The 21,314-nt window shown below is 44.5% G+C and overlaps 6 protein-coding genes across 6 annotated transcripts; 3 read left to right on the forward strand and 3 right to left on the reverse strand.

The window, feature by feature from the left end:
* Window positions 1-218: 218 nt before the first annotated feature.
* AOL_s00097g60 (uncharacterized protein) lies at window positions 219-6,136 on the forward strand (the record flags this gene model as incomplete). The annotated part of the gene is made up of 5 exons (XM_011125893.1): window positions 219-1,320; window positions 1,401-2,738; window positions 2,815-3,908; window positions 3,966-5,523; window positions 5,610-6,136. The coding sequence occupies 5 exons, from the start codon at window positions 219-221 to the stop codon at window positions 6,134-6,136; spliced, it is 5,619 nt and encodes a 1,872-aa protein (XP_011124195.1).
* Window positions 6,137-7,675: 1,539 nt separating this feature from the next.
* AOL_s00097g61 (uncharacterized protein) lies at window positions 7,676-9,931 on the forward strand (the record flags this gene model as incomplete). Its single annotated transcript, XM_011125894.1, has 4 exons — window positions 7,676-8,233; window positions 8,490-8,945; window positions 9,027-9,255; window positions 9,381-9,931. The coding sequence occupies 4 exons, from the start codon at window positions 7,676-7,678 to the stop codon at window positions 9,929-9,931; spliced, it is 1,794 nt and encodes a 597-aa protein (XP_011124196.1).
* A 983-nt stretch (window positions 9,932-10,914) lies between these two features.
* On the forward strand, window positions 10,915-11,946 carry AOL_s00097g62 (uncharacterized protein; the record flags this gene model as incomplete). Its single annotated transcript, XM_011125895.1, has 4 exons — window positions 10,915-10,955; window positions 11,040-11,217; window positions 11,275-11,550; window positions 11,617-11,946. The coding sequence occupies 4 exons, from the start codon at window positions 10,915-10,917 to the stop codon at window positions 11,944-11,946; spliced, it is 825 nt and encodes a 274-aa protein (XP_011124197.1).
* A 225-nt stretch (window positions 11,947-12,171) lies between these two features.
* On the reverse strand, window positions 12,172-12,618 carry AOL_s00097g63 (uncharacterized protein; the record flags this gene model as incomplete). The annotated part of the gene is made up of 1 exon (XM_011125896.1): window positions 12,172-12,618. One exon carries the CDS (start codon window positions 12,616-12,618, stop codon window positions 12,172-12,174), a length of 447 nt encoding a protein of 148 aa, XP_011124198.1.
* A 1,053-nt stretch (window positions 12,619-13,671) lies between these two features.
* AOL_s00097g64 (uncharacterized protein) lies at window positions 13,672-14,754 on the reverse strand (the record flags this gene model as incomplete). Its single annotated transcript, XM_011125897.1, has 2 exons — window positions 13,672-14,434; window positions 14,507-14,754. 2 exons carry the CDS (start codon window positions 14,752-14,754, stop codon window positions 13,672-13,674), a joined length of 1,011 nt encoding a protein of 336 aa, XP_011124199.1.
* A 2,228-nt stretch (window positions 14,755-16,982) lies between these two features.
* AOL_s00097g65 (uncharacterized protein) lies at window positions 16,983-18,806 on the reverse strand (the record flags this gene model as incomplete). The annotated part of the gene is made up of 1 exon (XM_011125898.1): window positions 16,983-18,806. The coding sequence occupies one exon, from the start codon at window positions 18,804-18,806 to the stop codon at window positions 16,983-16,985; it is 1,824 nt and encodes a 607-aa protein (XP_011124200.1).
* Window positions 18,807-21,314: the final 2,508 nt, after the last annotated feature.

The following is a 21,314-nucleotide window of genomic DNA, read 5'->3' on the forward strand; positions in this document are numbered from 1 at the left end:
ATATCGAAAAGCCGACGACCAGAATAATAATTATTATTACTGTTATTTTTTTTTAAAAAGTATACATTTTATAATGCTCTTTCTCTCTATCATGATATGACCTTGGCTTTGTCTAACCTTCTTCTTTTTCCTTTTTCTGTCTAGGTCGCGCTCGATGGTCCCAGAAATCATCGCCACCTAGTTGCCCCCCACCATCCCTACTGCCCCTCCACCTAACGATGCCAAGTCGTAATCGAAAGGGCCCAAGTATCACAAGTCTCGCTGTTGACCCAGAGACCCTCGGGGAGGATTCTCAGGACTCCGATTTCGACCCGAAGGCTTCTCACGCCTCACCATCCAAAAGACAAACTCGGACTCCTAAAAAAGGTTCCACCAATCCCTCGAAGAGGTCTAAGTCTCGCAAGAAACGCGAAGAGTACGACGAAGAAGACGACGAAGGGAACCTTAGTAGAGGCTCCTGGACCAGTCCTTCTAGCTCTGAAGACGAAGACGAGCTTGAGATGAACGCTGCTGGACGCCCGGCCAGAAGAGCAGTCAAGAACAATACAGCAAACTATCGAGAGTCGTCTTCTTCTGGTTCGGAAGGAGAGGAACCACGCTTCTCAGGCGAGGAAGAGGAAGAGGCTACGTTTACCGACGAAGACGTCAAACCGAGAAACCGCAAGGCCAAAGGTGGTAAAACGGCCCAAAAGCAGGCCCCTAAGAAAGCTCCCGCTGCTTCAAGGCGTGGCCTTAGGCGCCCGGTTATCCGTGACGAGGACGAAGTTAGTGTCCCGCCCACTGACGACGAGACGGAACATCAGAAAAAGTCTCTTCTAGTTACACTTCACGTCGACAAATCTAAACTTGCCGCGCTACAACAAAACGAAATGCCTCGAAAAGGAAGTGCCTCTTCCGCTGCTGCCGCTGCCGCTGCCGCTGCCCCTCCGCTGCAGCGAAGATCCTCTCGCCTAGCCTCTTTACCACCCGAGAACACTGGGGATGAGCTTCCAGCACGTACACGTGGGAAATCCCGGGAGCTCACTCAGTCACCTACTGGTCGAAATAGACGGTCGCGTAGTGTTAGTCGTCCGACAACAGGGAACAAGGGTCCCTCGGCAGCCCCTGGCCGCCCTAGGAGGGTCACTCGCGCCACAAGCAGAGCTGGCAGTGAAGAAGCGGGAAGTGTTGATGCTCCTTCGGATATGGAAGTGGAACCCGCTGTTCCTAATGCTCTTGCGATGTCTCGCATAACAGAAGAATCGACACAGCATTCTTCTGCCAAGCTGACCAACGGTAACGGCTCTGGGTCAGCAGACAAAGATGGGACTTTCCACCTTGGTATGAATATAATTATTAGTTCCCTAGATCATATTATTTTATCAGCGTGTTTTGGCTTACCGATGACTTAAATTCTGTAGGCAACAACGAAGATGGGGGAGACGTTGCTCTGAAGAAGGAAGCCGTCGAGACCGGTATCTTTCCTGACGACGGGGATGATGAAGAAGATGCCCAAGTCAGAGGTGATATCGCGGACATCAATATGGAAGACGATGATGATGACGATGAACCGGTTATTGGCCGTCGGACCAGATCTGCGGCTAAGCGACAACTCACCCCTCCATCAAATTTTGCTACTCCTAAAAAGCAACCTTCTCGTAAGTCTAAGCGTAGCAGTAAGGACAGCGACGATGAATATGAGGAGGATGATGGTGAGGAAGGGCCTGAGCCTGAGGATTCGGATAGCGACCGGCCTGAGCCGCAGGACGATGACGACGACTATGGGAATGATAATAGGGGCCGTCGTACCCGAGCCGCTTCGCAGAAGAAGCGACGACGCAGCCAGATGTCCACTGACCCCCCGGATCTTGATCTAGATGAGTTGGCAGAGGAAGCCCGTGATCTCGGAAAAGAGCGCAAGCGGACACGGCGCGAAAACCTATACCGCCACGTTGAAGAAGATTCTAGTCAAAATAGAAGACCCCGCCGAGCGGCAGAGAAACCCGTAGACTATAGAGTCTTTCGACCTGAGGAAAATTTTATCATTGATGATGATGGTTCTCCACCGCCGACTATTATCGGTAAGAAGAATGGGAGGAGAGGCAAGAACGGTGGCCCCGGCGCTCGACCACTCTTCAACACCTTGGGCATCTTTGGAGGCATTGGCCAAGAACGATCTATTCTTAATTCTGATCGCAACCTCGGATTTAATGATTCCGATAGTAGTGATGACGATATCCAAATGATGCCCACAGGAGGTACGGATGCGATTGCTCCGCTTATTGGCTCTGGTGGTAAACGCGATTCTATCTCTCGTGCTGGAGGGATGGGGGCACATGGTACCCCCATGGATATGGGCAAGATTACACCTCACCAAAAGCAAAATCTTGCTGATGCCGATCCTATTGGTATTGACCCTAATGTGGACTTTTCCAAGGTCGGAGGACTGGGAGAGCATATCAATCAGTTGAAAGAGATGGTGGCGTTGCCTTTAATGTACCCTGAGATATTCCAGGGTCTCGGGTTAACGCCACCACGTGGTGTGCTGTTCCACGGCCCCCCAGGTACTGGTAAAACATTGCTTGCCAGAGCACTTGCGAACTCCTGTAGTGCGAACGGCAAACAGATTACTTTCTACATGAGGAAAGGTGCGGATATTCTTAGTAAGTGGGTTGGTGAGGCGGAAAGGCAGATCAGGCTGTTGTTTGCGGATGCGAGGAAGAACGCACCTAGTATTATCTTTTTTGATGAAATTGATGGTAAGGCTCTCACCTTCTATTATAATTTTCTACATATCTAGTTAGTTCTCGAAACTTACCAACATTCCGTTATAAGGTCTCGCACCTGTCAGATCCAGCAAACAGGACCAAATCCACGCCTCTATCGTTTCTACCCTTTTGGCTCTAATGGATGGCATGGATGGCCGCGGTCAAGTCATTATTATTGGCGCGACTAACAGGCCTGACTCTATTGATCCCGCTCTCCGACGCCCTGGCCGGTTTGATAGAGAGTTCTACTTTCCATTGCCAGACAAAGTTTCCCGCCGATCTATCATCGACATCCACACGGCAGGCTGGAGCCCACCTCTTTCTGACGCCTTCAAGAGCGAGCTGGCCAGTATAACCAAGGGGTACGGTGGTGCTGATCTCCGAGCCCTTTGCACAGAAGCTGCGTTGAATGCCGTGCAGAGACAGTATCCGCAGATTTACAAGGATACTGACAAGAAATTCTTGATCGATCCCAAAAAGATCGAAGTCAATGCACGTGATTTCATGATTTCGGTGGAAAAGATTGTGCCTTCTAGCGAGAGATCTTCTACTTCCGGTGCTGCTCCTTTGCCTGAGCATATTGCTCCATTACTCACGCCGACACTTGACATCATCAAAGATAAACTTAATCAGATATTCCCAGAGAAGAAGAAGCAAACTGCATTACAAGAAGCTGAATATGAGCCTTATACCGATGCGGATGGCGGCTTCGGCAGGGAGAAGATGTTGAAGGACTTCGAGAACACGAGAGTCTTCAAACCTAGACTTTTGGTTCATGGGCCACAGGGGATGGGGCAGGGATACCTCGGTGCCGCTTTGCTGCACCAATTTGAAGGAGCTCACGTCCAAACAGTCAACCTCCCCGTCCTAATGGGAGACCCTGCCAAGAACGCGGAAGCGACTCTTATTCAGATTTTTACGGAGCTTAGAAGGCACAAGCCCAGTGTCCTCTATATACCTGATCTTGAGAATTGGTTCCAAGCTGTTTCGAATGATGTTCTTATGACCTTCCTGCACCTTGTTGGAAGCATCGGAAGTTCTGAGAGGATATTGATTGTTGGAGTTACTAGCGCTGAGATCAGCGAGATCAGTGCAACTATTGTTCGGGATTTGTTCGGGTATTCCAGAAAGTGTCGAGTACCCATACTAAAGGCCCAGGCAGTAAGTATAGCTACCCCATTGCCTTGAGGTCTAGATAGCTGATGAGCTTGTGATTAGGTACAACGAGAGGAGTTCTTTAAGCGCGTAATAGGGTTTATTAGGAAGAGCCCGAGAGATTTCCCAGACCCTACTATGCGTCCAAAACGCAAGATTGAACAACTGCCTCTGGCACCACCACCACCACCAAAAGTTCAGACTAAAGAGGAGACTAAGTCCCAAAAGCAAGCTGACAAATATTACATCCACCAATTGAAAGTCCGGCTCATGCCCATCATCGATATGCTCAAAGTCAAATATAAACGGTTCAAACGACCTTTCATTCCTCAGGAACGGTTGGAACAACTCGGCAGACCGGAATTTAATGACGACGTGGTAGCCAGTGATATTCCTCCAGTCACCGATCTTCAGCTTGTCAAGGATAGCGAGGGAACCGATATGATCCTTGATATTCACAAGGATAAGAGGTTCTACAACCTAGATTTAGAAGTTATTGAAGAGCGTGTCTTTAATGGGTATTATGTGAAGCCCAGCCAGTTTGTGCAAGATATCCAGTATTTGATGTTGGATTGTCAAGCTAGCGGAGATAGATCTGCACTCCTATTGGGTAGTGAGATGATGACAAATGTCGAAATCTCGATCTTTGATTTGGAGAAGGAGAACCCTCAGTGGGTTGCCGGGTGGCAGGATGTATGGAATAGAGCGGAGGCTAGGAGACTAAAGAAGGATGAAGAAGGCAAGAGTGGCGGTATCAGAGGTACCCTTGCTGCTATTACCGAAAGCGGAGAGGAGAGTACTCCCAGGGCCGAGCCTTCTGCACTGGAAACACCTGCTCAGGCTGGTCCGAGCACCACAGATACAAGACGTGTGTTTACTCTGCATACACCAGCAGCACAGTATCAGCAAGCTCAAATGATGATGCCACCCCTTCTACCTCCTTTGATGCCGCCACTAGCGGAGGAACATGCAGAACAGAGTTCTAATTCTAATGGGTACATCGCCGCGAGCGAGGCAGGGGCTAAGGATAGCGATGGAGATGCGGTTATGAGCGATATTGCTGTTGGTGGAAGTACGAGAGCCGCAACCGCGATTTCAAGTGCCACGCCAGGTCCAGCTGCGTCAGATAGTAACGTCAGCAGCACCTTTAAGACAGCAGCTCAGAGCATCCCCCCAGAAAGCCATGTTGGACAACCGCAACCATCAGCAACTTTGGTCCACGGTACCCAACATTCGACAATGGTTTCCTCCGTAGCTAACACACAAAGAAGCGGAGCCGGTGGAGGCAAGTACTCGTCGGCTGTGGTAGTTAGTACCACCCAGTCGCAGTTCGAGCAAAACACGCTGAACGCCAGCTCTACGACTTCTGGTGGAAAGGAAAATAGTAATGCTACGCGACCTAGTCAAGGTAGTCATCCCGCTTCTAGCAGTAGCGGTGGAAGAACTACCGATGTTCCGCAGGACACACCACCTGCAAGACCTTATCAGTTTGGTAGCGACATGGCAAGCTTGGGAAGTACGAATAGTGCGAGGACCCAGCACCTTATGCGGCACGCATCGACAACCACGGGCTATGAGCATCCGATTGAGATTGGAGATAGTCAGTTGCCGGATACACAGCGTATGTACCTCTTCCATTATTTCTGATACAATTACAACCAAGTTGCGTTGGTATCATAGGCTAATTATTAGTTTTTTGTGGAACAGCAGTTGCATCCTCTGATGGAAGCGTACCTAGTCAGTTCGCCTTTGGACCAGATCTGAGGAGCACACAGGCCACAAACGGCTCGCAGCAGTCACCGCTTGCCGCTCTCGCGATTCGGCAGGCCGCTACAGCCGCTAGAATGGCTGAGCTCGCCGGAGCGGGACCTTCACCTTCATCATCCGCCCCACCAATCATTCGACGTCCACCAACCCCTGACCCTGATCCACCACTTCAGCTTGACGAAGAAGAGTTGGGCAATTTCCACAGATACCTGGTTCAGACTTCGCATGATTACACAATCGAACAACTGGAGCAGGTGAATGCGGCGATAATGGATTTGGTGTGGCAGTATAGGGCGGACTGGGATCGGAATAAGATTTTGAGGGAGGCAAAGGAAGTGGTTAAGGAGGTTGTGGAGGATATTGAGGAGATGGATCGGCTGTTGAGGATTAGTAAGGCGAGGGCAAAGGCGGAAGAGGACACAAGGGACATCAGCTATGGTGATGTTTTGACTAGTGAGATTGGTTGACGATAATCATGCAAGTTTCTGTTTTATGACCTTTTTTTTTTCTCTTTCCTCCTTTTTTTTCAAGGTGGCGTTCTCGTTTACTCTTTTTTGTGCATATATATCATGGTGAAGGCGAGGATGAGAGATGAGATGAGATCTGGGGGGGTAATGGCATTTTTCTTTTGCATTACCTAATGCGTATACGTCTATTCCTTATCTTTCCCAGACAGTGTGTCGTATCTTATTTTCCATTCTATATTTATACACGGGGGACATCTATTTTTCTTCATGGTTCGCGTGTGTACTTTTAGTTTCCGGGTTTATCTTACTCTCCTTAACAAAAAAAGGTTTTTGACGTTTTTTGCTCGAAGGTCTGCTAGATATTTTTGTGCATAGATTATGACGGGGCCGTGCGCTTGTGAGGTTACAATTGATTTCATGGACTTCATGATATGCTTGGCTGCGGCTGTCTTGCAAATCAGGCTACCCGTCACCTGAGAGGGTCACAACAGGATTGAATTCCCGAATTTCATTGGCGTAATATATTAATATTAATAGTGGCCCGGATTAGGACGTACGGGAGGTTTGATCCATATGGGCATACACGGCGTGTTCCTAAAACTATATACTCATATCAAACAATAGTTTCTCTTGACATTGTTGATTGAAGGTGGGCTATGTTGTTTGGGTTTGAATTAGTAAGTGCTTGCACGCGGATGTTTTGCCATCGCATTGTTAACAATTGTTACGTCTTCTTGTTAACATGTTGGATTTTGATATTGCATATATTGCATTGTTCATATGATCTAGGTCAGTCTCGACACTAAACAACTTGTGCTTTGCTCGGCTGTTGTAGTTTCGAGGCTAATCTAGCTGTTTGGGGATTAAATTTTTCGAGTAATGTGTGTAGTTGGTTTGTTAGTTAGCTATGTTAGAATTAAATAGGCGGGAAGTGTACAGTGCCATTAATTTTGGACCGGAGTTACCATCTATAATGATAATTTTTGGACACGTAAACTACTTAATTATAAGGTTCATAGAGGGGAGCCATTAGCCGCCAGTCTAATATTGATACGACGTGATAGAGATGATACACAGGAGACTTAAGATGCTTAGTTTGGTTTCACATGCGTAGATGTATGAATATGCAAGTTATGATAGTGAAGGACTAGCAGGAATTGATGCATAAGAGATGACCGGCCGTTTATTCAGATTGAGATATGTACGGTGTTTTATGGCTATTAAAGCTAGCCGGTCTATAAAGAGGGTTAGAAGTCTTTAGGGTCGTCTAGTAGCCCAATTTAGTTCTTGATCCAAATTCCTACTACTATATTACTAGAGAGTACGTAGCGTTTATTCATTTATTCATATCCTTATAGTCTTTTGACTACTAATTTCCGCCCTCTTTGTACGTTTTAAATACCGACCAGCTTTCTGCTTTCTCTAATTCAAAAGTTTTCTTTGCTTATGGTGATTTAAAGATCCTAGATACCCCCGGTGGAAACCGATTCAAGGATTGCTTAAATTTTAAGAAATTTCGAAGAGAAATACAGGCCCAGCATGCGAAAAGGCCGTAGATACGCCCTGAAGCTGTTCTGGTGGGTTTTAGCTGCCCTACCCGTTTTACTCTTGGGATTTCAGTTGTCCATGCGCCCATCACCCCCCCCCCCCCCCCCCCGCCAAAGCCGGAATACAACTGCTGAGGCCCAATGTAACCTTAAAGCCACCGAAAATAGTCCTAAAAAACGGATTCCACTCTTTCCCGGGCACATTGAATTTTTCCCAATAACCACAAGCTCTTTGACAAACAGGAAATCCAAAGATATACGTTCATCATATTCAAATGAAAGTTTTCTATTTAAAAAGGATGGCGGCGAAGGCGCCTCTTCTGGAATCACCCATCTGAATTATACGACATCCAGGCAAAAGCGTGCCTTTCGGAATGAGCAAATACCCGCGGGCACGCTACTTCGGCTGGAACCAGATTGGGGATTTCGTATGATATCTCAACCACCGGGCCAGCCTTATACTGAAGAGTATTATTATGAAAGGACTGAGGGGAGGAGTAATCATACATTTATCTATGTTGTAGACCAGTCCTTTTTGGTGGACCATAATGTAGGTTTTCTGGTGAACTGGCAAAGCTGAGGTCTCTCGCCCGCTACATTCTTTTTATAAATTACGGCGATACGGTTTTCGCTTACCCCATAGTAAAGGCCAGAATAAATGAGATAGCTAGGTTGAGGAGATACTACTTCAGATTTGGGCGAGATATACTGAAGTCTTCATTTTAGGATTGTTGACTATGAAGCGAAGCTGAAGGGTTTTTGAATCGTTTTACTAATCATTGTTTTATATATACACATATACATAGGAGTTTCGCCACAATCCTCTAATAGAATTCCTTCCTAGAGATCGAAATCCAAAACACAACTCTGCACTCCTTATAGATCCCAGCCACGGAACGGCTGTGTTAAGCAAAATCATTGGCTGGAACACTGGAACGGCTCGTTATGCAAACGTTATTGCTGTACCGGTACTGAGTTGGGGACAAGACGGCCTAACTGCTCTCCAAGACATGATTGTCATGTACCAAAGAGTGCTCGATGATATGGAGCGAAGAGCCACAATAGCAAAAAAAAGAGGCGAAATTATCCCTCCCAGATTTATTATCACTACAACTCTGGGATACTATGTGAACGCTTCAAATCTCTGGCCAACTGAGCAATATGATACTTACGCACAGCTTCATACGCAGTTGAATACAACCATGCTTAGGTTTGGGGCAAGGAAAGACGCTTTACTCGTCATTGCTAATCCGAATGATGAGGTAAGTTTAGTTACAAGGCTTAGGATCTTAGATATTCGTAACATGATTTTAAACGCTGGTTGACTTATCATCGGTACACAGGACGAACCTCGGTCTTGGTGGCCTCACAACATCGTGTACGGATGGAAGAATAAATTCCCAAATGCAATTCTTGTGAGTGGAGTCGACGAAATAGGGGGAAAAATAGATCTAGAACTGAGGGTACCAGCGACATATGCACCAGCAAATTTTCTTAGGTCGGCGTTGGTCAAGGTGATAAAGGATAAGAACAATCCTAAGGTTATTACCGGTCTGAAAGACGGAGGGGTCGGTATGCTATCTGGAAATTCTTTAGGTATTAAGCTCAAAAAATGCTCAATGTAGATATTCGAATAGCATTTTCTTCCTAGACGATTTTGATAAGTAGCTAACTCCGGACTCGGGTTCTTTTCATAGCTGCACCAATGATCTCTGGAATCCTTGCGAACTTTTTGGCCGACGGTAACTTGACGGTTATCGGAGCGAAAAGAAAATTGGATTATTTGGGATACGCTCGCGGCCCTAGTCACCACTCATCAACCAATCCGCTAGTCGTCTGGAATGGCCAAATGAGTCCCGCAAAAGGTCCCGAAGCTCCGTTTCCTATCAAAGTACTCTTCGTCTGCAATAAAGGTACGCCGACAAACGGACAACCTGAGCTTCGTACAATAGCTAGTGTTTTATTTCCCGTATTTTCGAAGCAAGCTGCCCCACAGAAGGCTGTTGAAACAGTCTCTGTAACTATAACTCGATGCGATGTGCTGGGGTTGACCTCGGGACCGGTTCCCTCGACTCCAACTCCGACTTCAATTTTGAAAACAGATTTTATGCCAACGTTAACCCCGATGACAACAGTGGCTAATGGCTACGTCTATGATGGAAATTTATGCAAGCTTTGTAAAAAGGCCGATGGGAAGGTTGCCATTGATGGAGTCATATATCTTCCTAAAGATTGTCCATGCCGATGAACCAGATGTTACGATATATGCTACTTATATATATGTTTTTTATGTATTAAAGGCAGGTTGGTGAAATCTCAACATTATGTACCTAGATTAGCTTGATTTCGAAATTGTCGAAAGTGTCAAAAGAATTCTTGTAAGTATCGTCGTTTTTTTGGTGACGTTGTTCAATATCTAAAATATTTCATAGTAAACTCTATCAGTAAGGAGCTGAATCGAGTTGCATGAATCAATGCCGATAGGTCACCTAAACGCTATTTCAGAATACAATAATGCTACTATATCGCTATTTCACCTTAACCTATAACCGTGTAAAGGACCAATTACTATTATAATATACTACTGTCGCGAAAACTAAATTGACAATTGGCATAGTCGGGAGGCTATCATTCTGGTTTAGTTATGAGACTGATAGTGCCCCCGTTAGCGAACTTTTATACGGCACTCAAAGAAATCTTAGTTTTGACAAATTATCAGGGTGGAATCTAAAAGTCTTTGAATTGGGGCAGATTTCTGCTTTCGCTCCATTGGAATACATATACATCGGTGCGTCTAATTTAGTTAAAAGCCTAACCGTGCGCAAAAATATATCAAATCACTTCCATTCTATCGCAACCTACCCTTTTCGATCAACTAATATCTATGATCTTGGATTTATTAGCTTATATGACAGGGGCCATAACAAAGAATCTAGATCTGATTGATTGGTAACCCTAATGTTGAATCTTTTATTCATATGTAGTCTCGCGCCCTACCATTTTTTAAGCGAACCAAGAATAATATATGAGGACCCGCTAGGGACCATCTATATCATGCGCGTGCACCCCGCCAACCTAGAGGCTGTATGCATACGATAAAATATATTCAAATTTACATACATACACATGCACCTTGTCTATTTCAGGGCTACAATCCTGAGATTTAGGTCTTTATATCTCATCCGGAAATTCTCCTCAACCACTATTTTTCCAAGGCTTTCTGCGAAAAATATGTCAGAACCTGGTCGCCTTTTGAATCACTTTCAAGACAGGTAGAAATTTATCGGACGAATACTCGAGTTGGTAAATCTTAGTATCCTGTATGCTAATAATAATAACAATAATAATCAAATTAGACTGCGCAAGGATCAAAGTGATGGATGGTCAAGTCTTTGGGAAACCGACGAAAGCGACCTTTGGGATCGCGGTAAACCCTCGCCAGCACTAATTGACTTCGTTGAGTGCTATGGCCGAAACATATTTCACGACATGAAGAAAGATGATCGTTGTTGTCGTCTTAAGGCTTTAGTACCGGTAAGTATCCTTCTAATATTCTTCATTAATATTCCGGACCCCAAATTAATAAAACAGATAAAGGGATGCGGAAGAGGCTACGAAGTCATAATGCTAGCCCTACACGGCTTTGATGCTTACGGTCTAGAAGTTTCATCCAAAGTCGTGGATATTGCTAAGGAATACGCTGAGAGCCAACTCGAATCCCCCGACCCGAGCTTTTATGGCGAGAAAAGGTCGGAATATGTTCGTGGAAGTGCGAATTTTGTTCTGGGGGATTTCTTTCAGAAAAATTGGGAAACAAATTGCGGCATAAAGGATGATGATAAATTCGATTTGATATATGATTATACGGTGAGTCCCGTACGTCTCTTCTCATACTTGTGGGGGAGCCTATATACTAAACTCTTCCATGATTAGTTCCTCTGTGCCTTGCTTCCAGAAATGAGGTTCGATTGGGCAAGAAGAATGCAAGATCTTCTCAAACCGGGAGGAGTTCTTGTTTGCCTTGAGTTCCCGCTATGGAAAGATCACCAATCTGCTGGGCCGCCTTGGGGTCTTGATGGAGTTTATTGGAATTTACTGGCAGAAGGTAAGGATGGTATTTTGACTTCTACACCAGCGTTGGCGACCAGAGATGGAACAGACTTGAAGGGCCCCTTTACAAGGCTTGTACACTATAAGCCTGATAGGTCTTATGACCAAGGCCGGGGCACAGATATGATGAGTATTTGGAGGCCGGCTTCCTAGAGCCTGCCATCCCTATATATATATATATATATATATATCATTTTCTTAAAATGTTTAACTTCTGCACCTTTACGAATTTTCTTTCATTTAAATAAATGGCTTGATTGGAAAGTTTGAGCTTATATATATTAGGGTTCTAGTATCTAAATACGTAATTGATGGATCTATAATTAACGCCCGAGCTATGAAGAAGAGAAATAAAAAGGCCAACAAATTGCCATAGAATCAAATAGCACCCCAGGCCTTCACCTTTCCGCATCCAGAAGAGCTCCTATCATTATCCTGTAAGTTGGGATTTGCTCCCGCTTCAAGTAGCAGTTGTGCAACTTTCGGGTGACCAAAGCGTATCGCAAGATGTAAGGCCGTCCAACCATGAAACCCTTGATAGTCTATCGCAGCTTTTGCTGAAACCAAAATTCTAATGACACTTTCGTGCCCAAATCGACTCGCCTCCATCAACGGGGTCCATCCATACTTCGTAACCGCTTCTAGATTGGCATCGACATCCACCAGCCTGCGAGCCGCAAAAGCGCAGTTCTCGTTCGCTGCCATATGTAGTGCAGTTTCTTTCAACCCCGTCTTCATGTCTGCTAAAGTTCGTTTTTCGGCCAGTAGCAACGCAAGAACTCCATGAAGACAGTTCTTGATGGCCCTTTGTAGGTATCTGAGCATTTGCTCCGTGCTAGATTCACTAGCTATGCGGCGAACGAGACAATGGGAGAAGTAGCTGTTATATGATCGACATGTCGAGCGGAGAGCTATTATATCGTTCTTCGATACGTTCTGCCGATTCAAAATCTATTAATATAAATCCACCTGCACTATATAGGAGCGGCCGGAGCTTGGAGCAGCTATCCGCCGCGTATAGCTTTATTTACCATCAGGATTAGATCCACTATCTCAGCTGGAAGCTCAGCAAAACGATCGCAGCTGGACAATTTTGTACAATACGGCGACATATCTATAAATTTACGAAAGAATATTATGTGTATATAATGTGGTGAACTCTGGTGAAGGGATAGCTCGAAAAAGAAGCAAGGAAAAGAATGATCTTCATGAATGATTTCCTTGACAACAATGGCGTTCAGCCCTCTTAAATAAGGGGTCTGGGGCTTACCTGTACACGTGTGCTATTCGCACTCGGAAAGTCGCAGCTATGCGCGCATTATATTAAATCGTTCTATTGGTACGTGACGAGACGGAGGGTTTCTCCATGATTTCTCGTCACACTCCGCGACAACACACTTCAATATGTGTTATTTTTCTCCTATGAACATTTTGACATTCTTTAGGGCGTGGGATGACCTATAAGGCGCCGGATGACACCTGGTTGGGAAATTCCTGGGATTTTCTTAGTAATTGGTTATCTCCAAAAGCTCCGGAAAAGTTTGGGTACGAGGCAATTGATATTTCAAGACTGGCCAATATATTGTTGAATTAAAACATTTCTGTAGTATTCATCCGCATTGATATTGACGTCGTCAACCACCTCTTTAAAGCTTGAAATACGTCAATATTCACTATCCATTATAAAATTTACAACGAATTGACCTAGCACTGCTAATCTTGGCTACGTACAGGGTGGGGGTTGTTAGCTCGAGGAATGAAAAACTAGCGACTTTGCGCAGGCTCCACAGGGCTAGTACACATAGCTTAGCAGTAGCTGAAGGTCGAAGGTCTATTACATTTCGTAGTATTCATCAGGTACATCTTTTGGATTTCAAGCTAAATATAGTTAAAATATCCATTGACCTCCATCCACTTATCATCGACGAATTTTGTTAGGTAGTTTCTGATCCCATCCGGCAGAATTAAAACAATCCTCGTTCCCTCGCAATTTAAATCAGGTCGCGACTTCAGAAATTCAACAAGACCGGCAAATGCAGCACCGGACGAACCTCCACAAAGTAACCCTTCTTCCTTAATTAATTTTCGCGCATAGTTAAAAGAATCTGCATCGGAGGTCTTAAGCCAGATATCTGCGATGCTCCGGTCCAAGACTGTAGGTACAAAATCGTATCCTATCCCTTCGATTTTGTATTCTCGTTTTATTTCGTTCAATTCCTCTGGCTGGGCGAGGACGGACCCGACGGGGTCCACGCCCACGATGTAGACATTCTCATTCAATCGCTTTAAACAACGACCGATTCCCGTTATAGTACCTCCAGTACCTGCACCGACAACAACAGCATCCACTTTTCCCTCACATTGCGCCCATATTTCAGGTCCTGTACCTAACTCGTGCGCCTCTGGATTGTTTTGATTTCTGTACTGGTCGAGGATATGGGAGTTAGGGGTTCCTTTCTGTAGCCTTTTAGCTACACTAATGATAGATTCTGGTGGTTCTATCGGCACACCAGCCGGCGTCCGGACAATTGTAGCACCCAACGATTTCAGAATCAGAATCTTCTCTTCCGACATTTTTTCAGAGATCGTAATGATACATTTGTACCCCTTGATTGCGGAGATAAGCGCCAATGCAATTCCCCTATAACATAACGAAGTTAAGCCTGCCCCTCTACGCGATGGCTGAATTAACAATTAAGATGGTCTGTCTTACGTATTTCCACTCGTCGCTTCAATTATCGTATCCCCGGGCTTCAAACGACCTTCTTTCTCGGCCGCCGTTACCATTGCCAAACCCACTCGATCCTTCACTGAGCCTCCCGCGTTATAATACTCTAGCTTTGCGAATACTTGGGCTCTAATACCGAGGGATCTGGGTAGGGAACCGAGTTGAACCATTGGAGTATTGCCGATGAGATCCAATGCGGATGTTAATGGTGGCGATAATGGTAGCTGAGGCATGTTCAATTGGGTTTTCTTGAGTAATCCGGGTCGATCGATCTTTTTGTAGATCTAAGATTTGGAATTTAAGATCAGAATTTAGTAAATAATGTATGATGTTGGTATTGTCTTGCGAGACCGATTTAATTTCTGTTGGTTTTGTACAAAAAGCTCAATTGGCTTTATGTGCATCATAATTACGAGGGACACCGACACCCACTCTAGCAGGAAAGCACGGCACCTACCTAGACAACTTTGCCACGCCAGCTGGCCCGTAGGGCGGGGCGGGGGAGTATGTACGCCCTACTTTCTGTCAAATAATTGTGACTAAATAGGTCTATAGAAAGAACTCTCTGAGCTTTGTAAGCTTCATCCAGGAAATCTTCTCGGTTGACGGGTAAAGGATTTTATGTATAAATACAACTGATCTAGGTACTGCCGTTTACGTGGTATTCGTGCTTAGAATTCTCAGGCTCATTCCAACCCTTTAGAAAGCTAAAGGATCAGCAGTAGAATCAGCGCCTTCATTCGAGACTGTCTAAACTTTTGGTGAGATAAGGTTGAAATGCATTTGTGACAGCACCAACAGGAAGATCGAAGTTTCAATATTTCCAAGCAATCTTTCGCAGAGTTTGAATTCGCCACAAAAGCGGACTATCTCACGACACTACTACGGGTGCTATCTCCGAGCACGTAAATATCAAGCCTAGACTGGGATTGACCGATCCGTCCAGCAGAAACATATTTCGAAAGAAATATGCTTACATAAAATTTATTCCTAGATATGTCTATCCACTACATTCGCCCAGAAAGACGTGAACGAGCCCTTTGGTCAAAACTGCTGCTCACGATCGAATAACCCGAATTGCGAAAGCCTGAATTGCGAAAGCCTGCAAGTAAGAATAGCTGCACTCGAGGGTGCCAGTTACAGTCTAGCGTTCTCCTCGGGCCTTGCAGCTACGACGGCAGTCCTACAGACTCTCGCGACGAACAGTCACGTCATTACAATGATGGGTATATACAGCGGCACCGCCCGATACTTTAATAAAGTTGGAAAGTCCCATGGACTCTCTGTCAGTTATATTAGCGATTTAGAGGGAGACCTCGCCGAAGCGCTTAAGATTCGGGAAGATACGAAATTGATATGGATTGAGAGTCCGAGTAATCCAACCTCACGTTAATCAATTTCACGCGAGTGGTGGAGATGGCTCATCAGCGGTGAGTACTGGTGTTGGTAGATAATACTTTCTTTTCTCCGTATATACAGAACCCTTTGGCTTTAGGAGCGGACTTGGCTCTCCATTCTGTGACCAAGTATATCAATCGGCATAATGTAAGAAATCTGTTCTTTTAGAGTAATCTATTTACAATAATTAACGTTTTTATTCAATAAGTGCAACGTTAACTAATAAATACCTTACCGTGTATTCAGGATGTCTTAATGGGTAGCTTTCGACTCGTCTGAACTACTTGAAAAATTATCTTTTTTCCAAAATGCCACCGGGAGCGTTCCAAGTCCTTTCGATTGTTGGTTAGCGCATCGCGACGGGGGATTACATATATATATTAAGACCATTCACTTAAGAGTCAAAACCGCCAGCGACAACGCTTCCGCTATTGCTTCCCTCCTTAAAGTCAATTACCCGGGACTTTAGCAAGAACTTGTTTTAAGACAGCATCGTCTAGGCATGGGAGGTGGGATGATATCATTTCGAGTCCGCGGAGGCGCTAAGGCGGCGGAGAGCTTTTGCAAATTTTGTAAAGCATCAAAACTGTTTACTTTGGCAGAAAACCTCGGAGGGGTTGAGAGTCTATGTGAAACCCCAGCACGGATGACGCACGGGGGGTTCTCAAGAGAAGCTCGACAAGCCGCTGGGGTATTCGATGATATGATCAGGCTAAGTGTTGGTATTGAGGGTATCGAGGATCTGAAGAAGGATATCTTATCGGCTTTGGAGGAAGCCTGCACTTCTTAAGGCTCTTGGTATCCCTATAAAGCCTTTCAATATCGGCACGCATGAAGCTAATATTGGTTTCTTATATGTGTGGGCCTTGTTTCATGTGTCGATTAACGTACAATAAAGAATATGCAATTTGACCCTGAGATTAAGATGCATCAATAGCAGATTAGCTAAAACGTGTAAAAGGGTTAGAACTAACGAAGTATGCTACGCCGGAATATGTAAATATGTATGAAGACAAAAACTCCTATCCATGACAATTAAAAGCTCCGATGATAAAAAAGCGATTCAAGGTAAACCTGATTCTGGATCCTGACATTCATAACTGGAGTTGCATTGTGTCAGGTTTCTCCACCTCGTTATTTCGGCAAGACATTCCGGTGTACGCCAATTCAAAGGTAGATTTCCATAGCCAGTGGCCGTCTGGCTAAACCCAAATAAAGCTCCAAAACTAGGATCTAGGTCCGCTGTAAAATTACAGAGGTCAAAATCGCTTTGTGTCGATAAATCTAACGCCCCGTCCCCGCTAGGGATACCATGCCCCTGCTTGAAATACTCCAACCACTGTGGGTTGTCGGCTGCGGTCTGATTCCAGGGATCATCGTCGCCATATGTAATGATCCGCGCCTCCCGTCGAATATCTTCGTCATTGATGTTGGTTCCAGTTGCTCGGGCAGCCATGATATACTCGCTAAGTTGTGCTGTCAATTCTTCAAAACAGTTTGTACCACTTGGCGGTGGGATTTCCTGATCGGATGATTCGTGATCGGAACGTGCTCGACCTCCCTGTGATGCACGGAAGGGTTCGAATGATCCGGCTTCCATTCCTATCAAGTAAGGTGGCATGGCATTCTCCACCAGCAAAGATATTGATGGATCAAGCCCACGGCATCCTTTCCAATCTTTAATTTTCACGCCATCTGTGAAATGCTCTGCAATATGTGCGTTACGCTGGGACCAAAGCAAGAATCGTTCACCACAAAATCCACATCGACAATTTATTTGATCCAGTTTTGATTTCCACTCTGCCATCCCGGTTGTAACTCGCTTAGAGTTATGCACTGAGCGGAGGTGTTGGGTCAGGTGGTCCTTTCTATAAAAAGTCCTCGCGGATTCCGGTTTTTTCGCACATTTGTCAAAGTTGTGCTGTTCGAGATGGGAATCTGAAGGATCCAGAACGTCGCAAAAGATACATTTTCTTCCTTTGTCGTCAATGTAGACCCCTTGATGTCCATGGCATACCCAGGCTTCCAGTGTGAGGTGAAGCGTTGACTCATGCCTTGTCCAATCATATTTCGATTTGAAAGTGTCTGTGCAAAAGGTGCACTGATATATCCGGTCCTCAGTAGCACCTCGGCGTTTCCGAGACGTTTTCGTAGGTGAATTAGGCCGATACCGCCGTCGCCGTCTTCGACTGTTCTTTAAGGGCCCGCTGCTTTCCGAACCACTGCCTACTATGCTGGGGGAGTGGCTCAATCTACCCGAAATAGATGACCCAAAAGAGCCTACTGACGTTCCAACACTAGAGTCACTAGAGTCAAAAAAGCTCCAGTCTTGAGGAATATGGTTCTGCGTATTGGTCCCAACATTGAGTACTGCATCAGTTATTGCAGTTAAGGGAGCAGGCTCTTGATCCGGGGGCGAGTGGCGCCAACGATCAAGCGGACTCATGCTTTCCCAAGCCATTGGTGCTAAAGGTACAGGAATTGGTGATGGAGTAATAGATTGTGGTTTTGCCTGTATGAGTGGCGAGGGAGTTTCCGTCTTGTATTTCCTTCGACGCCGCGTATTTGCAAACCAGTCAGCCACCTGACGTACACTGAGACCCGTCTCCTTGCTTAATGATTGTTTTTCGACTTCCGAAGGATATGGATGTTGGATATTGCTCATAAACCATTTTTGTAAAGCTTGTTTTGAACCTTTGCTTAGATGCCTTCGTCCTTTGGATTTTTTGGTCGTCCCTGGCTGCGAATTCGCCTCCGCTCGTTCTTGCATGTATAGCTGTTGGTCACCATCGGTTCCCCCAACATTTCGTTCCTGCCCATAATCGATGATAGAATCAAACCACTGAGAATATGTGGCGTCGGGAACTGTGTTTGGGCCAGCCTCCATGGTATAATCGGTAGTTTATTTTGTAGACAAGTTATAGAAATTTATGAGCAGAGTGATGAAATAAGTCAAGTTAAGTTCGAAGCTAGCTATTTCCGTGGCCGATTAATTGTCGTGACTCCACACCAATTTGCTGACTAATCACGGGTAAAATACAACAACTTTAAACCAGATTGGTTAACTATTATTAGTAGCTAGTCTATGTAGGCACTTAGTCGCAAATAAGTGGTTTTATTAAAAGCAATCTTGGTCAATGAATTAGAAAGGCGACTAATTCTTGGCTTTCGGGCAATTACTTAGCTATGTTGAATACCTTCATGTTGTGAACATGTATGGAGGTATATCTATGTACGAGGACTGTAATTACGTAATCTACCCTATTGAATCTGTTAGTTTCGAAAATGAGCTGTGAACTAAGTCTTCAATTACAAGTTAATACGGATTAAATAGTATTTTTGCCATATATTTTTCCGTATATTTGTTGTTTGAATTCGAATTCGATCTATTTGCACAATTGTATAACTCTGTGTTTGCAACGTTTATACGTTTAGTTCGAGTATTATTATAGAGTTCTAAGATTAGCGGACAAAAGGACAGCTTAAATCGCGGGCTTGGCCTCGATCGTATACTAGTCGGTCGAAGCATAGCTACCGTATCACAAAAAGTCGATCGGGCAATATGATAACTTCCAATTAAAACTGTTAAGTTTGGGCTAATCAAACTTTGCAGCTAGGCACGTGCTATAAAACCCTACAATCGATGTGCAAAAAGGCTCGGTATTATAGAGATCATAAAAACTGTTCGAACAGCATACCCGCTGGCGGCCATTCTGAAGGCAAAATCAAGATACCACAAGAACTACTAAGGTTAAAGGAAATACGAAACGGCGGAACAAGTAATCGACTCCTCTATGAAAGAGCCTGTCGGAATCTCATCAGATAATTAGTCGATCGAAGGAAGCAATGATGCCGATGAAAGCAAGGTAAAATCTAGATTTATGATGTCTTTCATGATCGAAAGAAGAATGTTAACGACATTTTCGAATCTAAAATATGATCAACCTCAAATTAAAAGAGCAAGATAGTTATAATAAATCAAACCCAGGCATCAGTAGCTACCAGTTCTCATTCAGCGAAGTTTTTACTAGGGGGCGGTGGTAATACAGCTGTCGGCATCAAAATTTAAAAGCGCGAAAGTTGTAGATATCTCGAAACTATGCGCTCGAAACGATGTGGAGTTGGAAAGTCACTGAGTTGGAAAGAATATTTACGCTTCTGCATAAACGAAGTTTTGAAATTCGTCGACCCGAGTTCAAAAGAATGGAAGGATGCATATATAGCTAACATGGCTCTCGTTAAGAGAGTTCAGGCCTTGGAATCCTATATTCGACGAACAGGAAAAAAAAAAAATATGTTATACTTGATTGTGCCAATCCTAAGATCGCGCCGATATATCGATAAATATGAAAAATAAAGATCTCAAAAAGAGTCAGCACCTCGAACTGCTCCGTTATAAATTAGATGGAGCTCCAGATGATCAGTACTGTAGTGGGATAGACGATGCTGCCTTCGAGGTGACTGAAGAATTTATATGCTATGCTTGGAAAGAGCGGAAGAAGAAAACACGATTGGCCGGCCACGAACGTCTCAGCTATACTAAACTGAGAAAATAATCGCGAATATCTAAAATTTGATCCAACCAAATCAAGTCGGATGCCTAATCAATCACTGCTAACATCTAATTATAAGGCCCTTATTTTTACCGATGTTTTGGTTTTGTTGTGTTTTCCGCCGAAAATACTGAACTTCCGCCATTAGGATACGACTCAACCAAAGAATGATCCAAAACGGAAAGGGGAAAATAAAGTTTAAATTAAAGGTAAATAAAAGGGATAGGGAGAAGTCTCGCCGCTCTCCTGAATTGAAAAGGGAAACGAGAGAGGAAGGACGATGAGTAGAAAGATTTCGAGATGAATCGGGGGGAAAAGAGGTGAGAAGAAGAAAAGGATAAAAGAAGTATGGTTAAGTTATATTAAATATTTGTATTCTGCTATTGCCCGTATGGATATATGTATGCATGTATGATATACTCGTCAGGTAAGAGAGAACTTTGAAGAAAGTCTGCTCAAAAACTAGAGCACAAATTAGGCCTACAACATTATTTAATATATGGTACTCACCCATAGATCGGTGCCTCAACGTGGCGGATGAGCAACTCAGTACGTATCTGTCTTTATTGATTGCGTGAGAAGCTGGTACCGACTGATGTTGCGACTCTTAAGCTTAAGTTTACTAGCTGATGAGCTTTGGGTTAATTTCATCTTTCTCTTTATTGGTTGTTAATTGGCCATGGAACCGTTCGATTGTACACACATCATGCATGATACCAGTCAAAATGTATCGGCTGTCTTTCCACACGCATGTAGTTGATTAGGACTCCGGCGGCTTACATCAATTAAACAATTGGATTCTTCTATTGTATTATTCTACTAGCATCAAACTTGTGAAGGTT

The sequence above is a fragment of the Orbilia oligospora genome (genome assembly GCF_000225545.1).
Source record: "Orbilia oligospora ATCC 24927 unplaced genomic scaffold scaffold00097, whole genome shotgun sequence".
NCBI classification, from domain to species: domain Eukaryota; kingdom Fungi; phylum Ascomycota; class Orbiliomycetes; order Orbiliales; family Orbiliaceae; genus Orbilia; species Orbilia oligospora.